The 20,773-nt window shown below is 55.9% G+C and overlaps 4 protein-coding genes across 4 annotated transcripts; 2 read left to right on the forward strand and 2 right to left on the reverse strand.

The window, feature by feature from the left end:
* The first annotated feature begins 730 nt into the window (after positions 1-730).
* Positions 731-2,835, forward strand: LOC34622717 (soluble inorganic pyrophosphatase 6, chloroplastic). The gene is made up of 2 exons (XM_026336478.1): positions 731-1,270; positions 2,479-2,835. Exons 1-2 carry the CDS (start codon positions 731-733, stop codon positions 2,833-2,835), a joined length of 897 nt encoding a protein of 298 aa, XP_026192263.1.
* Positions 2,836-5,499: 2,664 nt separating this feature from the next.
* Positions 5,500-9,782, forward strand: LOC34622716. The gene is made up of 4 exons (XM_026336479.1): positions 5,500-5,853; positions 6,648-6,804; positions 7,584-7,679; positions 9,721-9,782. Exons 1-4 carry the CDS (start codon positions 5,500-5,502, stop codon positions 9,780-9,782), a joined length of 669 nt encoding a protein of 222 aa, XP_026192264.1.
* A 1,752-nt stretch (positions 9,783-11,534) lies between these two features.
* LOC34624274 (maf-like protein CHY_0340) lies at positions 11,535-13,139 on the reverse strand. Its single transcript, XM_026336480.1, has 4 exons — positions 12,907-13,139; positions 12,495-12,663; positions 12,317-12,437; positions 11,535-11,668 (listed from the first exon to the last, which is right to left on the reverse strand). The coding sequence occupies exons 1-4, from the start codon at positions 13,137-13,139 to the stop codon at positions 11,535-11,537; spliced, it is 657 nt and encodes a 218-aa protein (XP_026192265.1).
* A 1,911-nt stretch (positions 13,140-15,050) lies between these two features.
* On the reverse strand, positions 15,051-19,684 carry LOC34624272 (the record flags this gene model as incomplete). The annotated part of the gene is made up of 7 exons (XM_026336481.1): positions 15,051-15,333; positions 15,988-16,097; positions 16,696-17,213; positions 17,746-18,048; positions 18,192-18,637; positions 19,275-19,370; positions 19,557-19,684. Coding segments are annotated over 7 exons (1,884 nt in total), but the record flags the coding sequence as incomplete, so codon positions are not given.
* Between the last annotated feature and the right edge of the window lie 1,089 nt (positions 19,685-20,773).

The following is a 20,773-nucleotide window of genomic DNA, read 5'->3' on the forward strand; positions in this document are numbered from 1 at the left end:
CAGCAACTCCCGCTGCTGCGAACAGCGGCATCTGAAATCTCGTTAGCTAGGAAAAAGAAACCGCTAAAGAAGGCAGCAACTTCCTTAGGACGCCAAAACAACACCAACCCCACAGTGAGGAAGCCGCCCGGGTGCCCTTCGCTGCAGCCGCCGCTGCTGCTGCTGCTGCTGCCGCTGCTCGACCCTTTTCCGATGTTGCCCTTTTGTTATGGATTTCCTAGTGTGATTATTTTCCGAGTAAACGCGCCAGCATGATTTGGTCAACTGAGGAGCCCCTTAGGCAGGTCTGCTGTGTCGCTGCTCGTGGTGTACGGACACTCGAAGTCGCGTCTGCTGTTGCCGCTGCTACTGCTGCAGCGACAGCAGCAGTAGCAGCAGCAACAGCAACAGCTCGCAGCAAAGTGCATGCAAGAGACCCTTGAAGGCGTCCATGCAGTCTGTAGCCCTCTCCCCGATCCGCAGCATCCCCTTGCATCTGCGGCTCCTCCTTCTGCTGCTGCTGACAGGGCAGTGCCATATTTCCTCCTGCAGCGGCGCCTGCACTTTCCAGCAGGTGTCTCCTGCGTCGTGCACTGCGCCTTCGCTGCCAGCTGATTCTTGGCCAGTCCTCGTCGGTGCTTGGTGCAGCAAGAGCAGCGGCAGCAGCTGCAAGAAGAGCAGCAGCAGCAGCTGCAAGAAGAGCAGCAGGAACGTCTTCCGCCTCAGCAGAGCCTTTCTCTTGCAACGGCGAATGAGAGTCTCCTCTTTGGCTGCCTTCGCGGCATCCCCTTGGCCTCAGAGTCTGCTGCACTTAGCGGCTGCCTCTGGCAGCAATCGAGGTTTGAGGCACAGCAGAATCCTTGGAGCAGCAACAGCAGCAGCAACAACAACACTCACAACCTCGACCGAAAACGATGCAGCCTTCGCGGGAGGCGACTGCAAGCCAGTACAGCAAGGAACGCCTGGAAACAAAGACTTTGCAGTCTTCTTCCAGAGACTGTGCGGCTCTCCTTGCTCCCCTTGGCACGACCTTCCACTCCTTGAGAAAGATCCAACATTCCAAAATTCTCCATTTCAACCCTCTCCCGCCGTTGCAGCGGCAGCTGCTGCTGCTGCTGCTGCTGTAACGTCCAAGGGAAGAGATGCGGCCTTCGCAGCATCCTCCCTCCCTTTGGTTCAGTTCGTTGCCGAAATTTCTTGCGGATCTGCTCTCAAGAACGAGATTCGTTTGCAAGAAGCCTTCAATCCCATCCGACAAGACCGACATAAGGATGGTCAGCCGACATCTCTAGTGGCTTGCTGTTTCTCTCTTTTTCTTCTCTCGCTATGCATACATATATATATGTATACATACATATATACATCTATTTCTCTCGCTTTATTTGTCCATTTCCCTCTCACTCTCTCTACGCGTTTTCTGCTGCCTCTATTACCACCAGTCTGGCGTACTGTAGCGAAACCTCGTCGCTGGCTCTCTCTCTGTCTCTCTCTCTCTATTTCTCTCTCTATTTCTCTCTCTATTTCTCTGTCTCTATTTCTATTTTTCTCTGTCTATTTCTCTGTCTCTCTCTCTATTTCTATTTCTCTTTCTCTGTCTCTCTCTCTATTTCTCTTTCTCTGTTTCTCTCTCTATTTCTATTTCTCACTCTCTATTTCTATTTCTATTTCTCTGTCTCTCTCTCTACTTCTCTGTCTCTCTCTCTCTATTTCTCTGTCTCTCTCTCTATTTCTCTCTCTATTTCTATTTCTATTTCTCTATTTCTCTCTCTATTTCTATTTCTCTCTCTCTCACTCTGCAGAGGCTTCCCCCCTGTCTGTCTGCAGGCTCTTTGCGCGTGCTGCGCTGGCCTATGGGATGGACATACGGCTCACTGCCTCGCACGTGGGAAGATCCGGAGGTTAGGGGCCCCCCTGAAGTCTTTGGATGCTGTGGCGATGGCGATCCTTTGGATGTGCTCGAGGTGTCTCAGCAGAGGCACCCGCCAGGCGCAGTTGTTCAGGCTAAGGCAAGCTAGTTGAAGCGAAACGCTTCGTCAATTACACCGAAAATGGCAACAATAGAACCCCTCTTCGTGGGTCGCCTTGCCGCCACACTCTCCCCTCGCGGGGCGTCTGCTAGGAGTATTCTTTTTCCACGGTCTAAGGAGTGGGGATAGAGGCGTGCGAGTGGCAGGCTTTAGCTTGGGAGGATTGGATCAGTTCAGGTGGCGTCTGTGTGTCTCTCTCTGCTAGAACGGTGGCTTCGTGTGTGCCTAGTCTCTGTTGGTGTCTCACTGAGCAGCAGCCGTCCGCACACACTTGGGGGGGGAGACGGGAGAGGACAAGCCAGTCTATCCCCTCCCCTCTGCTGCCGTGTCTCTGCGCGGCGAACTAGCTCGCCGCGCTGATAGCAGGCTTCGGCGAAGCACACAAGGCTGCTCTCCTGTGTCGGGCATGAGCGGCTAGCGTATGCATGCCTTGCCTTGCCTCGCATTTGCTCGCGCGCCTTCCTGCACGCAGGTAATCGGTGCGCTCGCGTTGATTGATTCTGGCGAGGTCGACTACAAGATCTTGGTTGTGTCAGCGTCTTCGCCCTTCTTTTCGGCTCTTCACAGTCCCACAGACTTGCAAATTCTTCGTCCGGGATTTTTAGACACCGTCAAAGACTGGTTTAGACGGTACAAGGTGGGTGGAGCTCCGGGGGGCCCCTCGAAAGAAAACACTTTCGGGTACGGGGGGGCCCCTCTGGACGCTGCCGCTGCCTGGCGCATGATTCAAGAGGCACACGAACGGTACGTTGAGCTTCGCAAGAATCCTTCTCGCGCCTCACACCTTTGGCTTCCCCCCGACACCACCCCCACCGGGCAAGCGGCCTAGCGCGACGAACGGCACGCGCTTTCATGCGCGCATGCTTCCACACAGGCAGCTAGCGTCTCACGGTTTGCAAGCGCGCTTACTCTAATCTCTCACATAGAGAGAGGCACTCCCCTTAAGACTCGATACAAACTTTTAAGACGCTGCCAAAAACTTAATCTCCCTCTCAGCCCAACCCCGCGTCTCGCTCCCTCTTGGGAGCCGCCAACTCGTGGGAAGAGGGAGGGAGAAAGAAAGGGAGAAAGGCCCTTCGAGGGGAAGTGCGCGTCTTTTTCTCTCATCTCTGCGCCCTCCACGCACTCCGAGCAGGCACAGCAGGCTGTACACTCCAGCAAATAGAGCATAGACACGTTTTATGGACCCGCAGCAAACGGAGATCTAACGCTGCTCTGCAGCAAACAAGGCACGCGGACAGCCACCGCAGCTTGCAACAGCTCTGCAGTGCAGCGCCAGACAAATTGCGGTGCAAAGCTTGCGGGAAAATACTTGTAAGCACCTCAACTCGCTACGCGCGCGGCTTTTCGACCTGCAAGCGCGCACAGCCTGGGCGGATCCACAGCACCCATCCTCTCAGTGGCAGTTCCTGCAGTTCGCAGTCAGCAATGCATGCAGAGAGCCCCTCTTAAGGAGCATCACCCGACACGACGTTACGACTCCCCGTTCTTCTCCAAAACGCGCAAGTCGCAGCAAACTCGCCGAAGCATGCATGCAGAGGAGCCACGCACGAGCAGCATCTGCACTCGTAGACGCAGTCAGCGCACATATATACGACTCCTGTGAATAATCCCCATACCTGTGTTTCTATGTATGTATGCATGTATACATGTATATATATATGTATGTGTATGTAGGTATGTATGTATGTGTGTGTGTGTACTGATGGCCCTACTTCTGTCGACACTGCAACTCTTCCTTTCCCGGTTTCATGCTAGACGTGTTTTTTTCCTACCGTGTGCCGAGTACTTCCCTCTGCTCTCTCCTTGCACCCTATGGTACTCACTTGCCTCAACTACCTTCCTAACCAACTAGCTCATAGCCGTGCCTTGATTCATCAGGCGGCCTTGCACCCTATATTTTACATGCCTCTCCCGCATTTAGCCGCAGCACCCTTATGAGTTTTAAGCCCCACAATACAAACTCAGAACCTCGACACCTTGGGTGTCGCGGCTGTTGGTGCAGGGAAGCCAACACTGAAGCTGGAAGTGTGGGTTTGACGACCACGCTTTCTGACCTGCTCTGTTTCCCGTGATCGCGGCTGTATCGCTTCATCTGAGGTCTTTGTGGGGAGACACTAAGCTTCAAACGCAGGGAAGACTTCATGGAAAGCTGTTGGGTGTTTCCCAGAAAAATACTCGCCCTTCCGTGCCCGCCTCCTGGGGGGTCCCCTCCCCCAGATGGAGAGATTCTTGCCGTCTCTCTGTGTCGCCTCCATGGCGCAGCCCTTCCGTGTCTTTGTCACTCCGCTTCTTTCTATCTCGAAGTGTGCCGTCCTCATCTCTGCGAGTAGGAAGGGGTGTGTTGCGGTGGGAGGGCAGTTCCCAGCCGTCCTCCGGGGTCTCCCGTAGTCCGTCTCAGGCCCTCTCCGCCGTCTTCAGTGCCCCCTGTACCTTTTGAATTATAAAGTGCCTAATTCCGCCTAACCAATGCACAGGAGACACGTTTTACACTCGGGAGAAGCCTTTCGCCCTCCCCAAAGGCTTCGTAATGCGTGAGTGACCCTGTGGCGCGGGCGTCCCGCGAGTGGGTGGCTGCATTTGATGAACTGCTTCTCTGAGAAACTACGAGGCTTTACTTAATTAAGGAATTAAGGTGCATAATAAGCGCCAATAACGCCTGTCGCGGGCGAGAAATGTGCATCTTCGGGTGCCCCTGGGGAAGGCTGCGAGCCTGCTCGGATAAGCATCCCAGCAGCAGGGCCCCTCCTCTCATCCGTGCCGCCTCCGAGGGGGAGTTCGGAAGTCGCAGTGCTGTCTACTGCAATCATCAGTCCTGGAATACTCTTGTTTTATGGAATGTGTGCTGATACAAGGCTCCTTAGAGACAGAGCAGAGACGGAGAGGCAACAGGACCGCCTCCGTGGCAAGTGAAGGTAACGTCACGCGACTGAGCCCGCAGGCGACCCTCCCCGTCACCCCCCGTCTTTCCACAGGAAGGCCGCTAAATCTGGGGGATTTATTCGATCCATAACGAATTCAAGCTTTTGTCTCTGGTGTATAGCCAATTCAGAACTGCAGGTGCTGCTGTTGTGCTGCCGCCGTCACTGGATACCATCAACCGCCTGTGGGTGCGGCCTTAGGCGCACGGCTACCCGTGCAGCAGCACAACTGTCTCTTGGCTGTAACGGATCTAGTAGAGCGACAGCCTCTTTCCAGCCGTGAATATTATCAGATGCAGCAGCCTTCGGTGCTAATCAGCCCTCCCCGTCCTCACATCTCCCTGCCGCCTCCGTAAGCCGGGCGGCGAGCACTTGAAAACAACAGCGCCGACCGAAGCCGCAGACACAGTCGCACCCTTCACTCCGGAGAGGGAATTGCTCACTTGCAGGCTGCCCGTCTCCTGTGCTTCGCATCAGCTCACCCTACAGGCTTCTTCGACGGGAACTACCGTTCTAGCAATCGCCGCTGCAGCGTCAGCGACAGCAACGGGCGGGGCGGCACGTCACGAGCTATGGCAGAACGTGCTGGATGCAGAAGCGGACCGTCCCCGGTCTGTAGTAGAGGCAAGGGTTCCTTAAGTTCTCTTGCTTGTGTAGCAGCAGCCATGGCTGCCGCCGCAACAGCGAATCACGACGCTGTAGCGAGGCTAACCAAGCAGAGGTTGCTCACTGCCGTCGATCTCCTGCAGAGGCAGTTGAACCCTGCTCCCGGGGGAGGAGCAGCAACAGCAGGTTTATCAGGGCAAAGAATGGCTGGATCAGCTCTCGGAGGCAGCAGCACCCGCAAGACTAAGTCTCCCCATAGAAGCGTCTGTTCTCCTTCCCCTCGCAACGGCCCTCCTGGAGTAGCAGGAGCTAAGGCAGGAGCAGGAGGGGGAGGAGCAGGAGCTAAAGCAGGAGCAGGAGGGGGAGGAGCAGGAGCTAAAGCAGGAGCAGGAAGAGCAGTGGCGCTCCCCCCCCTCGCTCTCCCCTCGACAACAACCAGGTTAATGCTACCCCAGCACACGTCTCTCCAACAGCTGCCGTCCCTAAGGAGGCTTCCCAGTGAAGGCGCCTACCTGGGAGCTCTCCTTGACGGTTCGGGGGATTCCCCTTCAAAGCAAACAACCTTCGATCAGCAGCCCTCAGCGCAGCAGCAGCAGCAGGAGCTGCTGCAGCAGCAACGCGCGGAAGCTGCCAGGTTCTATGAGCAGGCTCAGCAATTGCTGCAACCCCTCTTGTTGTTATCGCCCTCCGACGGACGAATAAGTCACAAGGAGGAGGACGGCATTCTTAGCACACAAGTGGCAGCTGCGGCAGTATCCGCAGCAACAACCAAAAGCAAGCAGAACGCAGCTGCAGCAGCGAAGCTGCAGCAGCGAGAAAGGCGATCTCAGGAAAACAAAGCAGCGACGGTAAAGCGGGAAGGGTCGAAGCTGCAGCAGCAGCAGCAGGAGTTGCTGCTGCTGCTGCAGCAGCACTGTGCATCCGCGAGTTTAAAAACCCCCGATGCGGCTCTGCGCCTCCCCCTCCATTCGGAAAAACGCGTAAGAGCAGCAGCACCAGCAGCCATGTCATTCTCAGGTGTGCAGCAGGCTGCTGATGTTGCCGCAGCAACAAGGTTAAGCAGCAGGTCCTTCCCGCAGTCGCGGCAGCGCTGGTACTGGCAACAGCCTCACAGACAGCAGCAGGGGCAAAGTCAGGAGCAGAGAAAGACTTTAAATGGTGCAGAGGAGCTTCAGCGCATGTGTCACATGCTGAAGCAGCTGGGAGACGAGCAGCGACAGCAGGACCAAAGGCACCACCAGCTGCTCACCGAGAGGCGGCAGCTGCAGAAGGCGAAGGAGCACGAAGAGGAGGAGGAGAGTGAGTGCTCGCGATTTTACGCGGAGGGAGCCTCGCACTGTGATGAGAAGCAGCAGCGAGTTGCGCTGCTTTCTCTCCCGGTTCCCTGCTACGATGAGCAGCAGCAGCAATTGCACGATAAGCAGGATATATTGAGTTGGAGCAGTGCAAGGCCGATGTGCAGGGCAGAGTGCGGAGTGCCTCTCACGAGACACGACGCGGAAAACAACGGCAGCTCACGCTGCTTTTGTCCATCAACCTCTTGTATCTTAGCGTGGTGTCAGCAGAAGCAGGTGCCACAACACGCACACTGGCCTTCACCCGACGGGGAGGTCAGTGCAGCGACTGCTCAGCACCGCCAGTTGCAGCAGCTGCAGCAGCAACTGCACGAGCAGCTGCAGAAACTAGTGCAGCGGCAGCAGCAGCAGCAGCAGCAGCAAAAGCAGCAGCAAAAGCAGCAGCAGCTGCTGCTGCACAAGCAGCTCCAGGAAACAGTGAGCAGCACTCCCTGTAGCCGCTGCTGTTGCTGCTGGGAAGACGCGGGGTCAGGCAGTCAAGCCTCCTGCAGAAACTTGCTGCAGCACGCGTCGACTCCCGTTTCTGGCGCAGCTGCCGCCGCGCATGCAAGCGGCAGCGTCTCGTCAGCAGCAGCGGCAGCGTGGGGTGCAGGCAGTGACACTGGGAGCTCGAGTGTACATGGAGGAAGCCTCCAGGAGGCCCTTCCCCAGCTCACTCCTCAGCGTTCTCCCCCCCCGCGCAGCCCTCCTAAGAGGAAATACGGAGCTTCAGGTGCCTCTCAGCGATCCAACGGTAAAAGAGGCCCCAGCTGCTGCAGCAACTGTGGCGCTCGACAGACTCCGCAGTGGAGGTACTTGGAGGGCATCCCTGTGTGCAACGCGTGCTACATGCGGGCAAGAAAGAAGCCCAGGAGAAGCAGCGCCAGCGGCAGCAGCAAGGACCAACAGCAGCAGGAACAGGACCACCTTGAGGAGCAGCAGCAGCAGCAGCAGCAGCAGCAGCAGCAGCAGCAAGAAGAAGAAGGGAGTGGTTTGAGAGAGTCCCACCTCCTAATGCTGCAGCAACCGATGCAGCTCGCAGAAGCGATCCAGCAGCAAGCGTAGCTGCACTTTGGCGTTCATACAGACACCCTGTCTCATGCAGCACCGACACTCCGTGGTGCTACCCACCCCATATACGACGTCCCCTCCCCCCTACTACCCTCCCTCCCCGAAACTCCCCATTGCCCACCCCTGACCCTCCCTCTCCCCCCTCCCCTCCTTCCCAGTATTCCTTAGAGCAAGAGCCGATAGCGTAAGCCCAGAGAGCCTCATTAGTTTTGTTTTAGAGTTAGAAGCATGCCGAACACGTATATATAGTCACTTTAGACCTGCTGTTACCACCTCTGGCGCTGCTGTCAAACAGCAAGACCAGCAGCACTACTCGTAACAGCAGCAGCACAAGGAAGTGCTGCAGATACGCGCTGCAGGACAACAGTGTACGACTTCGAATTTCCTCAGAGGGAGTTCGGGTGGTGTAAGTGCAGCAGCAGGAGCTACTGCTGCTGCTGTAACAGCAGCAACATGGCCAGCTCGCTGGCCATGTTGCTGCGGCTGTTTCCGGAAGGCGACCCACCCTTCCACGCCTGTCCGGTGTACAAACACCTTTGTACCATGCCTGTGTCCGCGAATATCGGGGGGCGAAGCCGGTGGATTGAGGAAGGAAAACATGTGTAGGCGTGATCCGACAGAGGTAGTTCGTTAGAGAGAGTTCGTTGGAGAGAGAGTTCGTTAGAGAGAGAGTTCGCTAGAGAGAGAGTTCGCTAGAGAGAGAGTTCGCTAGAGAGAGAGTTCGCTAGAGAGAGTTCGTTAGAAAGAGAGTTCGCTAGAGGATGGGGGTTATTAGATGACGAAAGCAAGTGACAGGCGGTGAGAGTTAGCTAGAGTTCGGCAGGTTGAGAGAACCACGAAGTGTTCGAAGGACTTAGAAGGGCTTCGAGAGCTGGGGTGGTTGGGGGGCATGCATTTGTTGAACGACCCGCATGCGCATACGGGCTGTAGGGTGCTAGGAAAAAGAAGGGCCGATCGCAAAAACGGAAGCTATCAAGGAAATAATGAGGGTGCGTCTTGAGGAGGGGCACTGCTGAATCTGAAGAGACTAAAGACGAGGCACTACCACTTCAACGGGGCACCTCGGAACCATATGAAAGTCAGCAACCCTGCTGTCCTCGATCCGCTTGATCAATCGATGGCTTTTGATCCCCTTCCTCCACTAGACACTACGACAATAAGGCGTGGTGTCTGCTGATAGCTCGTAGCACCTCTTGCAAGCAAATGCTAGAGACGCATCAGAGTCTCTACAGTACACCAAGAGGCAGAAATCATGCGCCTCTACCCAAGGGACCTTGTCCTTCAGGTGTATTTTGGCTTAGGCGTGCGCCTGTGGTGATGGCATGCGTCTAGAGACATGCTCCGAGGCGTCGGCGTGCAAAAAAAGAAGACGAGAACGCTCACCATTAGACCTTGGCCCCTCTCGTCCTGGTACTTTGTAGATTTGCTTTACGACAGGCCCCCTTTCCCAGCTACCCTCTGCGAATGAGATCAGATTTGCGCTTGGCTCCATACAATTAGTCAGCTCTGGCTCGGAGAGATAGACAGGGAGATTACGAGTGCTGCTGTACAAGTTGGAGCCTCAAGAGATGATAACCAACTAAGGGGAAGGTTGTGCTACCTGCGGAAAATACGAGATCCTTCGCTGAGCACAGATATCTATATATATATATATATATATATATATATATTTAGCTATATACGTATGTACTTATACATGTGCATATTCATATGCGGCGAGTGGTCATCAACCAAAGATTTCACACTCACGAACAGAATATGACTTTTCTGGAGCTCTTCTAGGAGCAAAGACTGCAAACCAGCCTCGTCAAAACAGTGTCGCACCCTCACGCGCCAGTACATAGCCTGTAGATGATGATGATGTTTGCAAGAAAACACTCATGAGGCGGCACAGCTGCGCGATCCATGGAATCCTTCGAAGAACCATCTCCACCCGTTCTCTGTAGCTAGCAGCAGCCACAGCTAGCTGTAGGGTGCCACACCTGCATCACATGCTGCAGACCCCAGCGGCTCCCTGAAGAAATGCGTTCCCATTCCTATCGGCAGCAGCACTCACAGCAAAGAAGTGCATGCACTACGTGCAGCGGCAGCAGCGGTCCTTGCATGCGCCAGGGCATCCGAAGCGTGGAGTTGTGGCCGCTTCTCCGAGCCTCTTCAGCTGTATGTTGAGCGGCCACTGAAGCTGCTAAAGCCCAGAGCGAGCACAATGAGAAGCTGGAGATGTATGCATCCTTCGGATCCAGCGTGCAGACTGGCAAACAAGTAGAGGCTCTCTCATAGACTGGAAGGAGCCCCCAGCATAAGCGAAGAGCGTTATTGTTTCTTGCAGAAACACCTCTTGTTGCGATTTGCAGCTGTGCCGCTGCGAATCCTTCCTCCTCTGCTTTACTGTTGCTGGCAGCGCGCACACACCGCTATTCTGCTTCAATTTGGAGGCCTCTATGCCGCCGAATGCGTCAGACGTAACAGAGACCGTTTGTCCACAGCTCTGTAAGTGTCTCTCTCTGCCCTTTTTCCGTAGGGGCAGCCAACTCAGCAGCAGCAACGCAGCACCGTTCCCCCTGTAAAGCAGCAGATCCTAGCCCTTGCCTTCTCAGTCCATAGAGAGGCGGTATTAAAATGATACCATCGCACTTCCCCCCACAGAGAATTGCACTAACCTTCACCTCCATAAAGCGCGGCACCGACGCTGAAACTGCTCCTGAGGGTTTATTCGGCTCCCCGGCAGAGGCCGTTGCTCCGGAGGGCTCTTAAAGCTGCCCACACTGATGGGCTTGGTTGAGGGTATGGGAGGGAGAAGCGCACAAGCAAGTGACGATGGCACATTCTCCCCAAATACCCTAGGGGCCCTTTTGTCTGTGTGTATCTCGCATTGTGGATCTCTCTCTCACACTCTGTGTGGGTATGTGTGTGTGTGTGTCCCTATGTGGCTCTCTGTACGTGCATATGTATGTTTGGTTTCCTGCTTGCATGAATGTGTGGGCGTGCGTGTTTCCGTATGAAACGCCTGCATGCATGTGTGGGTCTGTGTTTGTCCGTGTCGTGGCGTGTAGCGGGCCTAGCTACACGCTAACACGCTTTCCTTCACCAGACACTCCTTAGAAGACTTGGTAAAGAATTGACTCTTTGGTTTAGCTGTAATATTTACTCGCTGATTACTACAGGCAGCAAAAGACGAAAAGACGACCACCATGCTGCGTGTGAGCATATGTGTATGTGTACGTGTCTGTGTGTGTCTGTGTCTGTATCTGTAAGTGCCCTAGGTACTATGTGCAACTAGCTGTGAAAGCTTGGAATGCACAGAGGGCGCAACAACGAGGGAGAGGACGCTAACTGCCCCGCTTCCCGCGAGACGTGACTTCCGAGGAGCGAGGGCCTTTAAAAGACGCTCGCGAATTTTTGTTTTATGATTGCCCAGAGTCCGAAGTACGGATTTTCCTGCAACGACCTTGGATTCGCAGCTGTACCTGGGCTGTATCGCCATGGGGGCCCCCTATGGGGTCTGTCGAGGGGCCAAAGGGGCCCCTGGGGTTTCTGCCTCCCCAATAGGCCTCAAGAGATGTGCCTTTTAAGATGCCAAGGATGGATGCTTCCTCTCAAAGGAGGCCTCTAGAGTGAAGAGCAGTGAGAGCAGCAGCAAGATCAGATACTGGAAGACCTACAACGTTTTGGCTGCAGCCATTTACGGATGCAACAAAACAGCCACCCACGCCCTGTAGGCCGTATGCTCCTGCAGCATTGCATGCACATGCACATACATGCGTGCGCCGAGATAGATATATACATGTATATATATGTATATATATGTATATATATATATATATACATGTATATATATATATATATATATATATATATATATATATATATATACATCCAGACGTTTACACACACCTCTGCATGTACATAAATCTACACACATCCATACATGCGCACATCCCTCCATACACATGTATATATATATATATGCACATGCCTGCAAAGATATGCAAACCCAGATATGCTGCTTTTCCTGCACGTCCTTTTGATCTAGCTGATGGAGGCAGAAGCGATAACAGGGGCAGCACCGGCAGCAGCGCACGTGGAAGAGGTCTGCCAGATGTCGCTATTGCTTGACCACGCCCCCAATTACGGGAGGGCATGGGAAACGAAAACACACAGAGTGATTTCCGAGTGCAGAGAGTTATGCAGAAAGAAAGGCACAGCAATGGCCAAAGACCAGCACGTTGGATACCCTCGAAGCACGTGGAGATCTCTTTGGCGGGGGAGCCACACTCGCGTGGGAAGCGAGCAGTACGGCACACACCAAGCAGGCACACGGCAGCGCTCCAGGAGAAAGGCGGCAGTAGCGGATTTTAAAGAGTAACGCTCTACAAACCGGCTTTTCCAAGAGGTTCTTTAGAGGCGACGTAGGCCTCGATATCCTCGTCGCTAAGGGGCTTGAATTCCACCCGCGTTGAGCGCACAAAAGCCGCTGCAGCGCCTCTTCTCAGAGTCTGCTGACACGGCGGCTGCTCTTGCTGGACCCGCCTCTGTTGATTCTGCTCGTAAGCCGCCCGAGTGTATATACAGACAGCCGTGTGCACCCAGTGGCAGTTGCCTTGCAGCAAGCGCAGCATTTCCCTGGCCTCTGCTGCATCGCGGGGCTGCTCTAGCAGCGACCCCTCCAGATCCACCACAGTATCCGCCGCCACAACTACACTGCTCTTGCGGCAGTCGCTCGCACTGCTGCTGCCGCTGCTGCCTTCACCCCAGAGGCCTCCTGCAATATCCGCCGCTTTCCCATGAGCATTCCGAAGCGCCCATGCCTTTACTTTGCTGCATCCTTGCCGCGAAAGCCGCTGCTTCTCCTTGGGCGCTGCAGGAGAGCGGCTGCCGCTGCTGCCGCTGCTGCCCTCCGGCGACAGCAGCATCTGCAGCAGCACGGCGTCTGCCTCTTGAGGAGAGCCGCCAAATGCTTGCTGGCGCTGCTGAGCGGCTGCCTCCTCGTACGTTGAAGGCCTGAGCTCAACAGGAACCCCCAGATGCTGCTTGAAAAGCCTCGATCTCTGAGGCGAACGGCTTGCCATCACCACCACTGGATGCCCACAACAGCTGCAGCCACCGCTGCTGGTAAGGTTCGCTGTCTCAGACGTCTCCCCCTGCCCCCGTCCAAGGTACTGAAGGGTCGCAAAGAGGCTCTTTGACTCCTCTTTGGCCATATTCGAACCTCTCCCTGAAGAAGCTGCAGTCTGAGCAACAGAAGACGCAACAGGGGCCGCTCACGAACCACTATGCCCTGTCTGAGTCACTGCAACGCCAAAACGTCGCACTCAACGGCCTCTGAAGCTTCTCGCCTTATTTCTAAAACGATTTCGTAGTGCCTTCTGAGAAGGTTGCCCACTGAAGCTCCTCGGGAAGCCACGCTGCGTAGTACAGGCTTCCTCAGACAGGAGGGGCCCCCCCTCCAGGGGGCCCCACCCCGCTCCCCTTCCACCGTCTTGCAGTTCTGCCCCAAGATCATCTGGGATAGGCGCCTTCGGAATTTCCGAAATGTAATTAATCAACAGCCCTTCGTTCTACACTACTTTCGCGGTTGCGACCCTTGTTGCAAGTCGTGCTGAGAAAGAGGTCTTCCATACACCCCGGGCAGATTGTCAGCAGCTGCCGCATCCAGAAGGAACCTCAATGTACGTCCAGGAAACGTGAGTGGCATTCTTCTTTCTCTAAGGAAGGCGCTGCCCGCCTGCCCCTGTCTCCTCTGCCGCCGTTGCTGCTCCTTTGTTGTTGCATGGGCTTCCCGAGATGCAAAGAGAACGGTCGACGCCTTTCGTTCCAAGCGACTCTGGAGATGGTATCCCTGCAGCCGCCGCTGTGGCAGCAGCTGCAGCAGCCAGCGCAGGTGTAACACTGCCAGCAGCAGCGGCAGCAGAGGGCACTGAGGCGCTGAACCCCCCTGTAAGCCGGTGCGAACTGGTGGTCATGGGGAGGCCCCTCAGCCTCCTGCGAGTCTCTTTTGCGGACCGAAGCCTTGTGCTTCTCTCAGATGACGGCAGGATTGCGGCGTGGGTAGGTATTCACCCGACAACAAGAGCGGGAGAAGGAGTAGCTGCGTGTGCTGCTGCTGCCGTTGTTGCTGCGCTTTTCCTGCCTGCTGGCCTCTTCCAGCTGCTACCATGGGGCCCCTCCCTTCTGAAGACTTCTATACATATATGCCAGCAAACGCGAACGCCGCCTTGTCTCCTTCATGTGCGATGCCTGCTCGGGCCGTTCCGCGAGCGACTGCCAGAGAGTCTCCTCGCTGCCAGTGGGTGTGCATGCAGCTGACGGGAAGCACTGACGAGACAGGAGATAGCGGCGTCAGCTTCCTCCTGGGAGACAGGTAACTCGCCAGTCGATCGGGGAAACCCCTTCTGGCTGCTCTGCAGCTACAGCTGGGGCCCCTCTCTTCCGCTGAAAAGGCATGCATGCTAGGTGTGCGAACGACAGGCACTCAACTCCACGCCTCTACTTGTACTTCTGCAAATGCTTATGATGTGCGGACGCTGAAGGGCCAAGAGGCATTTCATTATATATGCGCAGGAGCTGCTGCTGCGTCTCAGAGACCCCCGAGGTATGAGATCTACACCGCACATGCAACTACTGCAGCACAACCCTTGAAGGAGCGGCTGCCTCCCCAAACAAACGCGCTTTTCTCCTTGCACCTGCACTTTCGGCGCTTGGCTCTATATATTCATATGTATGCCACTTTTGTGTTTTTGTTTGTCTGCTGTCTTTGCCGAAGGCTGCTCGCAGCACTTCGTCTTTGGCCTGTCTATTCAGGTAGGGAGGCAGGCGTGTGCGGCAGGGATTGATGCCGCAGGGGCTGCTGTTGCCATCTAGCCAGAAGCAGCGAAGCGCCTTGCCATCGATACAGCGGCACTTGCGGCTGCTGCTCTAACGTGGAGTGCGAGGCTGCATCCTAAAACGCAGCATCACTTGGTATTTGCCTCTGCTATTGCAGGATGAAAGCCCCACGTTCTTTCGCGCCTTCAGAAAAGCGTGGACAGACGCTACTGGCGAAGAACTCGAAGGCCAAGAGTGTTTTCTTGACGAATAGATTCTTCTGCTGCTCGTGTGGGGTGTGTTCATGTTCACGCTGTACGACCGGTAGCGATGGCACAGCCGCACAAGCGTTTTAAAAGGGTTAGGCGTGCTGGCAGCGCACTCTCGCAAGGCACTGCGTGGACGCTATAGCCGCGCGTAGCAGCCGTAGCGACAGCAGACCTTGTCAAATTTCGCCTAGCACGCCGAGGCGTGGGTGTGTGCCTCCTCTTTGAGGTTAGTGTGTCGGCACAGGAAACGGCAGCAAGCAGCTTGCCCTCTCTCCGTGAGGCACTGGCAGCAGTAGCGCGCGAAGCCCCTCTTAGTAGAGTGCTGCAAACAGTGCTCACGAATAAGTGGCGATCTGTCTCCCCGTACAAGGGGTGGCGGTAAAACAATTCGAGCCCGTAGTAACTGCTGGAGCTGCTGAGGCGGGTCTCCCTGATACAGCGCAGCACGTACATACACGATACAGCGAAAAGCCGCACGGCATTGCCTCCGCTTAAAAAAGCGCCTGCTTCTAGACCTGTGCAGGGGGGAGGACAGCACATCCGCGGAGCACGTTGGTCAGAAGCCACCTATGTGTGTCTCCTCCGTGGCAGCATGCGGGGTGACAGGGATGGACGCTTTGAGGGCAGAGCGGCTGTGAGAGAGCTGCTGCGACTTTTGAGAGCGCCGGAGAGGGAGGCTCCACACTACGCCCTCTGTCAGAGGGGCCCCTGTCCGCCCCCCCTCACCGCAGGGGGCAGGGGGGCCCCCGTCCCAAATACCCAGAAGCCGGGAGACCTCTCACGGGCAGGCGCGCATGCGTTTCTGGAAGTTGAAGAGGACTCACGAAAGCCCCAGCAGCCGCAGGAAAAAGCTTCTGCACTCTGCTGGACGAATTCACGGAGAGCAGAAGCTTGCTGCCGGTGCTGCTGCGGCAGCCTAGAGGTTCCCACCCTCCCGCTGCTACTGCTGCTGGGGGGGGGGAATCTAGGGGAAGGCGGGGCAGCTAGATGCTCCAGAAACTCTTTGGCAGCGCGTGGGGTGAAGGGGATGGAGTCGACAAGCGAGGCTAATGTAGAACGGCTCGAAAGCTGCTGCACCTCCTTGGCCTAAAAAATGCATGCACACGCAGACTTTGAGAAATGCATCCACATGCAGCCCTGACATGGCAGTCCACGCGTGTAGGCAGAGCACATTTCGCTGCCACCTCCCTCCTTCCCCTTCAACTTCCTTGAGCCACTGACTATCTCCAGACATGTGGCATAGGCATCCTTCTAGGACCCCTTCCTCTGCTTCTCCTCCTCGGCTTCTCCCGGCAATGCGGCTGGCCGCCCTCCGTGTGTATGTATGTATGTGTGTGCGTGTATGTGTTGTGTGTGTGTATATACACATATATGTGAGTGTTTGTGTATGAATGTTCGTACAAGTCCTTGTATATAAATATGTGCATGAGTGTTTTTGTTTATAAAAATTTGTCCACTGTCTGCCCATGTCTTTGACAACCGAAGCCCCGCTTCTCACACTTTTCAATTTTGGTTCAGCGGCTGCTCCCCTGCACTACCCAGCTACGAATCTGCGTGGATGCTTGCCGAGCTCTCTGCTGTTGTGTCGCTGCCTCTTTATTTCGCGCTCGCTTCGTGATGTGGAAACTTTAAGGGGGGAGGGAAGGCGGGAAAGGAGAAACGTCTTTTTCTCTCTCTTTCTCACCCTCCTTGCGAGAAGGCCTGCAGCAAGCTGAAAGGTCTCAGCGTTGATTCTGTCTGCAAATGCAAAGGCCAGCTTCTTGCATCCAAACTCCAGCACAACAATGTAGTTGCGTTCTTCGCTGCAGCCTCCCTCTGCCGCGATTGTTGCTGCCGGGCGCCTCTCCTCCTCCTCGTGTGGCGTGTTCTGTTGCTGCGGGGGCAGACTGCACGGCACCAAGCGGTCCCCCCCGCTCGAGTGCAGCCGACTCAAATCCAGTGGCGGCAGCTGCTTCTGCTGCTGCTCCTCAGCGCTGCTTTTCGTGCGGACGCAGTGCAACTTCTGAGGCTGTCCAGAGTCAGTTGCCTGAATGACGGGCACCCGCCGTCGCTGAAGCGTGTATACAGCTTCTGCATGCACCAGCGGGAACTCGAGTACATGACCAGTTCTCATATCGAGCAGCAGATGCTGCAAATCGTCCGACAGCCGCACGAAGACAGAAACCAAGTCGCGGTTGGATGTCAGCTGCAGCAGTGACAGGCCTGCAAAGGCGCACATAGAGAGGAGGGAGGGATGCGTAGAGTGGTGCGCATGTGCGAGCATGTGTACACAGATGGTGCAGAGATGCATACACCTAGGCCCGATTCGAACCGAATGCAAATGAGTAAATGGCGGCTCCGCTGTCGAGGCTGCTGTTGTGAAAAGAGAGAAGAGCATGGCCGACTCGGGAAAGGAGCGAATCAAGCACCCACACACACCCGCACGCAGTTGCCTACCCAAGCGCAGCGGCGCGGAGGCGTCTAGCGATCTACCAGAATAGCCCATGCCACAAGCAACTGGCTACCCCCGGATACAAGGCAAATGTGCTTTTCTGGCATCAGCAGCAGCTGGGGTAGTAGTAGTGTGTGTGTGTGTGTGTGTGAGGCGGCAGGCGCTGTCGGGGTGCATGCTCTCTAGGGGTGGATGGCTAAGTGTCGACCAGGCCGCTTGCTACGAGCCGCTGTCTACCCGGCAGCCTACATATATACATAGCGAGCAGCCTGCGCTGCTTCTGTTGGGGGCACGTCGACTTGCCTGCGTTCGCCTCGATGCAGAAATTTGCGAGCATGTTGAAGAGGAGCGCTCGTCGGTGAGCGAGGGGCAAACTGAAGATGGAGGCGGGGTCGATGGATTTGGAGGGCGTTGCGGGCTTGTTGCTGCTGTCTTGTGGGAGAAGGCCAGTGGCGTAAGCCAGAGACTTTACGCGGGGGAGGGGCTGTGGCTGCTGTTGGAGCAGCTTTGCAGCAGCAGCAGCCGCGTCTTGGCGGTCCTCCTGTTGCTTGAGAGCTTCTTCCAAGAGCAGAGCCGGAGGCACTGGGTAGTCCGATGCATGGGAGCCTGAGGCGGCAGCACGATCATGTAATGAACACCGGAAACACATCTTGAACAACCAATCTCCGCTGAAGAAGCCCGCTACCCCGGAGGGCAGTCATGGCAGAAAGAAAGAAAAAAGGCCGCATTTCAAAAAGGCGACTTCTCACCCAGTTCAGGCAGCTTAACGGCTGCAATAAGGCTTTTTTCGGAGGGGCTCCAGGGGACGTGGGTGACGTCTAGAGACACCGCAGCGAGCGTTGCGCTGTATAACAGGCCCTCCGGTGCTGCTTCGTAGTAGCCGCGCACATCCCAGCAGCCTCGCGAGGCGTCTTCTGCTAAGGCCTCTTTGGCTGCTAGCGGTGTTTTTTCTGCGGCTTCTGCTGCAGAAAAAGGAGGGCGGGGTTGCGACTCCTCCCCGTGCTCTGAGACGAAGGCTACGGATCCGTCGTAGGGGGGTGGCTCGCGAGTCACAGTGCTTTTTGCCCCATACGAATAGGGGGGGAGGGGGCCTCTTGCAAAGGGACCGCTGTACGCCTGTGCATAGGCCTGCTGTAACTCAGGAGCAGCTACAGCAGTCGGTGCTGCGGGGGAGAGCACGAAGGCACCAGCAGCGCTGCCGCTGTCGTTAGATGTAGGGAACCGGAGATTGTAACAACCGTCGACGCCACTGCCGCCGTTGTTGCCGCTGCAAGGCGCAAGGGCTGCTGCATCCGTAGCAGCCATGCGCAAGGCCAGGAGCAGCTGCGGTTGCTCCTTCAGGTTGTCTTCCAAATCTCTTTGAGAGGATTGTCGCGCCTCCCGCCAGTGCTGCCCTTGCAGTTGCTGGTGTTGCTGCTGCTGTTTTGGAAGCTGTTCCTGCGCATCTGCGGAGTCTGAGACGTTGGCAGCCCGTGCTCTGCACAAAAGGCCGCAACAAGTACAGCAGCAGCATCAGCAGCAGCGGCAGCAGCAGCGGCAGCAGCGGCGGAAAGGGGCATGAAGTCGGGGGGCGCTGGCACGCACAGCATCCGCACTCCCAAAACTAGCAGCTTTGATCACACCAGCAGTCTAAAATGATGACATACAGCAGGAGCAGCACAGCTACCTGGGGCGGAAGGCCTTCAAGAAGGACCTCATGGTGGTGGAATGGAGAAAAAAGCACGCTGCATCTGTTGACACTGCTGATGTTGGGTTGATTCTGTGACAATTGCTGTACGGATGCTTTAGTTGGGCTTAAGAGACACGCTAATCCACAGCAGCGCCAACAGGACGCCTCGCAAATCGAGGCTGCAGCCGCCGTTTCGAACGACGAATTGTTATGAATTGCCGCTGCTTCCGGAGTCGCCGCTGCTTCTGCAGACACTGAACTTCTCTAATAAACACGAATCCCACGGTATTTGGAGGGTCTAGGAGTTTTAGTAATTTGATCCCGCTTCGAAAGCCACGCCACGTGCTGCTGGTGAGCTGCAGCTGCGGCAGGGTGCTGCCTGCAGCACTGCAGTGACAGCAACAGCAGCAGACGCACGAACAATGCGCGGAAAGAGGGCTTGTGCGCGAGAAAATATAAAGACGCTTCTTGTGGCGAACCCTGAGTTCTCATTGCGGCTGCCGCTGCTGCTGCTGCTGCTGCTGCTGCTGCTGGCTCAAGAGTCGATACACCAGCAGCAGCAGCAGCAGCAGCAGCAGCAGCAGGGAACGGCAGCAACCCGAGAACGAACGCCTGCATAGAGCAGTGATAAGGGCACACGCACTCATCTTAGACATATTGGCTATCGAAGACACTCGCGTTGATTTATATTATGCATTCCATATCCGGAAATTTCCATGGAGCGGAGGGATGCGAATGCTCAATGTCTTGCCGATGAGCCGATACGAATGCTGCACGCCTGAGGCGGCCGCACTGCTGCCGTCTCCCCAGCAGCAGCAGCCGCTGTCTCTCCACTGACATGGCAGCTCCCTGTGCAAACGAAGCGTCTTTTTGCGCATCGATAGCAGCTTCTTTGGCCTCGTCTTCCCCCTACCTTAACACCCCCTTAGCTCGCCCGCTAACTCCTGAAGACAGCAACGGCCGCATCCGCTGCTGTGTTGCAGCCGTAACAACAGGAATAACAGCTGCAGCCAGAAAGAGAAAGCAGACAAATTCTTTTCTTTCTTGTCTTGTGTGGCACGCATGCGTGAGTCGAAGCCGCTGATGGTGGCTCCTTGCGCATGCCGCCTGCGCGCATCAGCCAACTGGCACTGAAGCACTGCGGACGGAGGTAGCAGCAACAACAAAAGCAGCAGCGGATCCTGCGCTGCTCCGCTTCTTAGCAGGTGCAGCAAACAGCAACTCCTTGCCGACGCGCTCGTGTGTCTGCTGCCTGCGGCTATATATATATATGTATAGAGAGAGAGAGAGAGAGAGAGAGAGAGAGAGAGAGAGAGAGAGAGAGAGAGAGAGACAGTTCCGCTAACGCACCGCAGGACCGGCAAAGTCGCGAGGGTTTAACTGCCGCTACGACTTTGGCCTCTGTGTGCATGAGAGGCAATGCCACCACCAAACGCGGCAGGAAGACAAGCGGTAAGAGCAGCAGCCCATAGCAGCAGCAGTCCATAGCAGCAGGAGCACACAGCAGCAGCCCATAGGAGCAGCACGTAGCAGCAGCGGCAGCAACCCGCTGCCAGGGAGCTCCTGCTGTTTCCGTTTCGCTCGTTCATCGGAGCAGCTTGCACCGCAAGTACTGCAGCAGGGGTTGCTGCAGCTGCAGCAGCCGCTGTGACGAATGCTATC

Source organism: Cyclospora cayetanensis, unplaced genomic scaffold (genome assembly GCF_002999335.1).
Source record: "Cyclospora cayetanensis isolate NF1_C8 unplaced genomic scaffold, CcayRef3 CcayRef3_contig_13, whole genome shotgun sequence".
Taxonomy (NCBI): domain Eukaryota; phylum Apicomplexa; class Conoidasida; order Eucoccidiorida; family Eimeriidae; genus Cyclospora; species Cyclospora cayetanensis.

What these genes read in the sequence shown, in the direction of transcription:
- LOC34622717 (XM_026336478.1), top strand. Translation starts at nt 731, where the DNA reads ATGAGAGTCTCCTCTTTGGCTGCCTTCGCGGCATCCCCTTGGCCTCAG. An exon ending in ATGGTCAGCCGACATCTCTA is followed by an intron (nt 1,271 to 2,478) that starts GTGGCTTGCTGT and finishes TCCTGCACGCAG; the next exon opens with GTAATCGGTGCGCTCGCGTT.
- LOC34622716 (XM_026336479.1), top strand. Translation starts at nt 5,500, where the DNA reads ATGGCAGAACGTGCTGGATGCAGAAGCGGACCGTCCCCGGTCTGTAGT. An exon ending in AGAGGCGGCAGCTGCAGAAG is followed by an intron (nt 6,805 to 7,583) that starts GCGAAGGAGCAC and finishes CCCTCCTAAGAG; the next exon opens with GAAATACGGAGCTTCAGGTG. An exon ending in CGACAGACTCCGCAGTGGAG is followed by an intron (nt 7,680 to 9,720) that starts GTACTTGGAGGG and finishes GAGCTCTTCTAG; the next exon opens with GAGCAAAGACTGCAAACCAG.
- LOC34624274 (XM_026336480.1), bottom strand. Translation starts at nt 13,139, where the DNA reads ATGGCCAAAGAGGAGTCAAAGAGCCTCTTTGCGACCCTTCAGTACCTT. An exon ending in CTGTCTGTATATACACTCGG is followed by an intron (nt 12,438 to 12,494) that starts GCGGCTTACGAG and finishes CCGCCGTGTCAG; the next exon opens with CAGACTCTGAGAAGAGGCGC. An exon ending in AGAACCTCTTGGAAAAGCCG is followed by an intron (nt 11,669 to 12,316) that starts GTTTGTAGAGCG and finishes GCAATGCTGCAG; the next exon opens with GAGCATACGGCCTACAGGGC.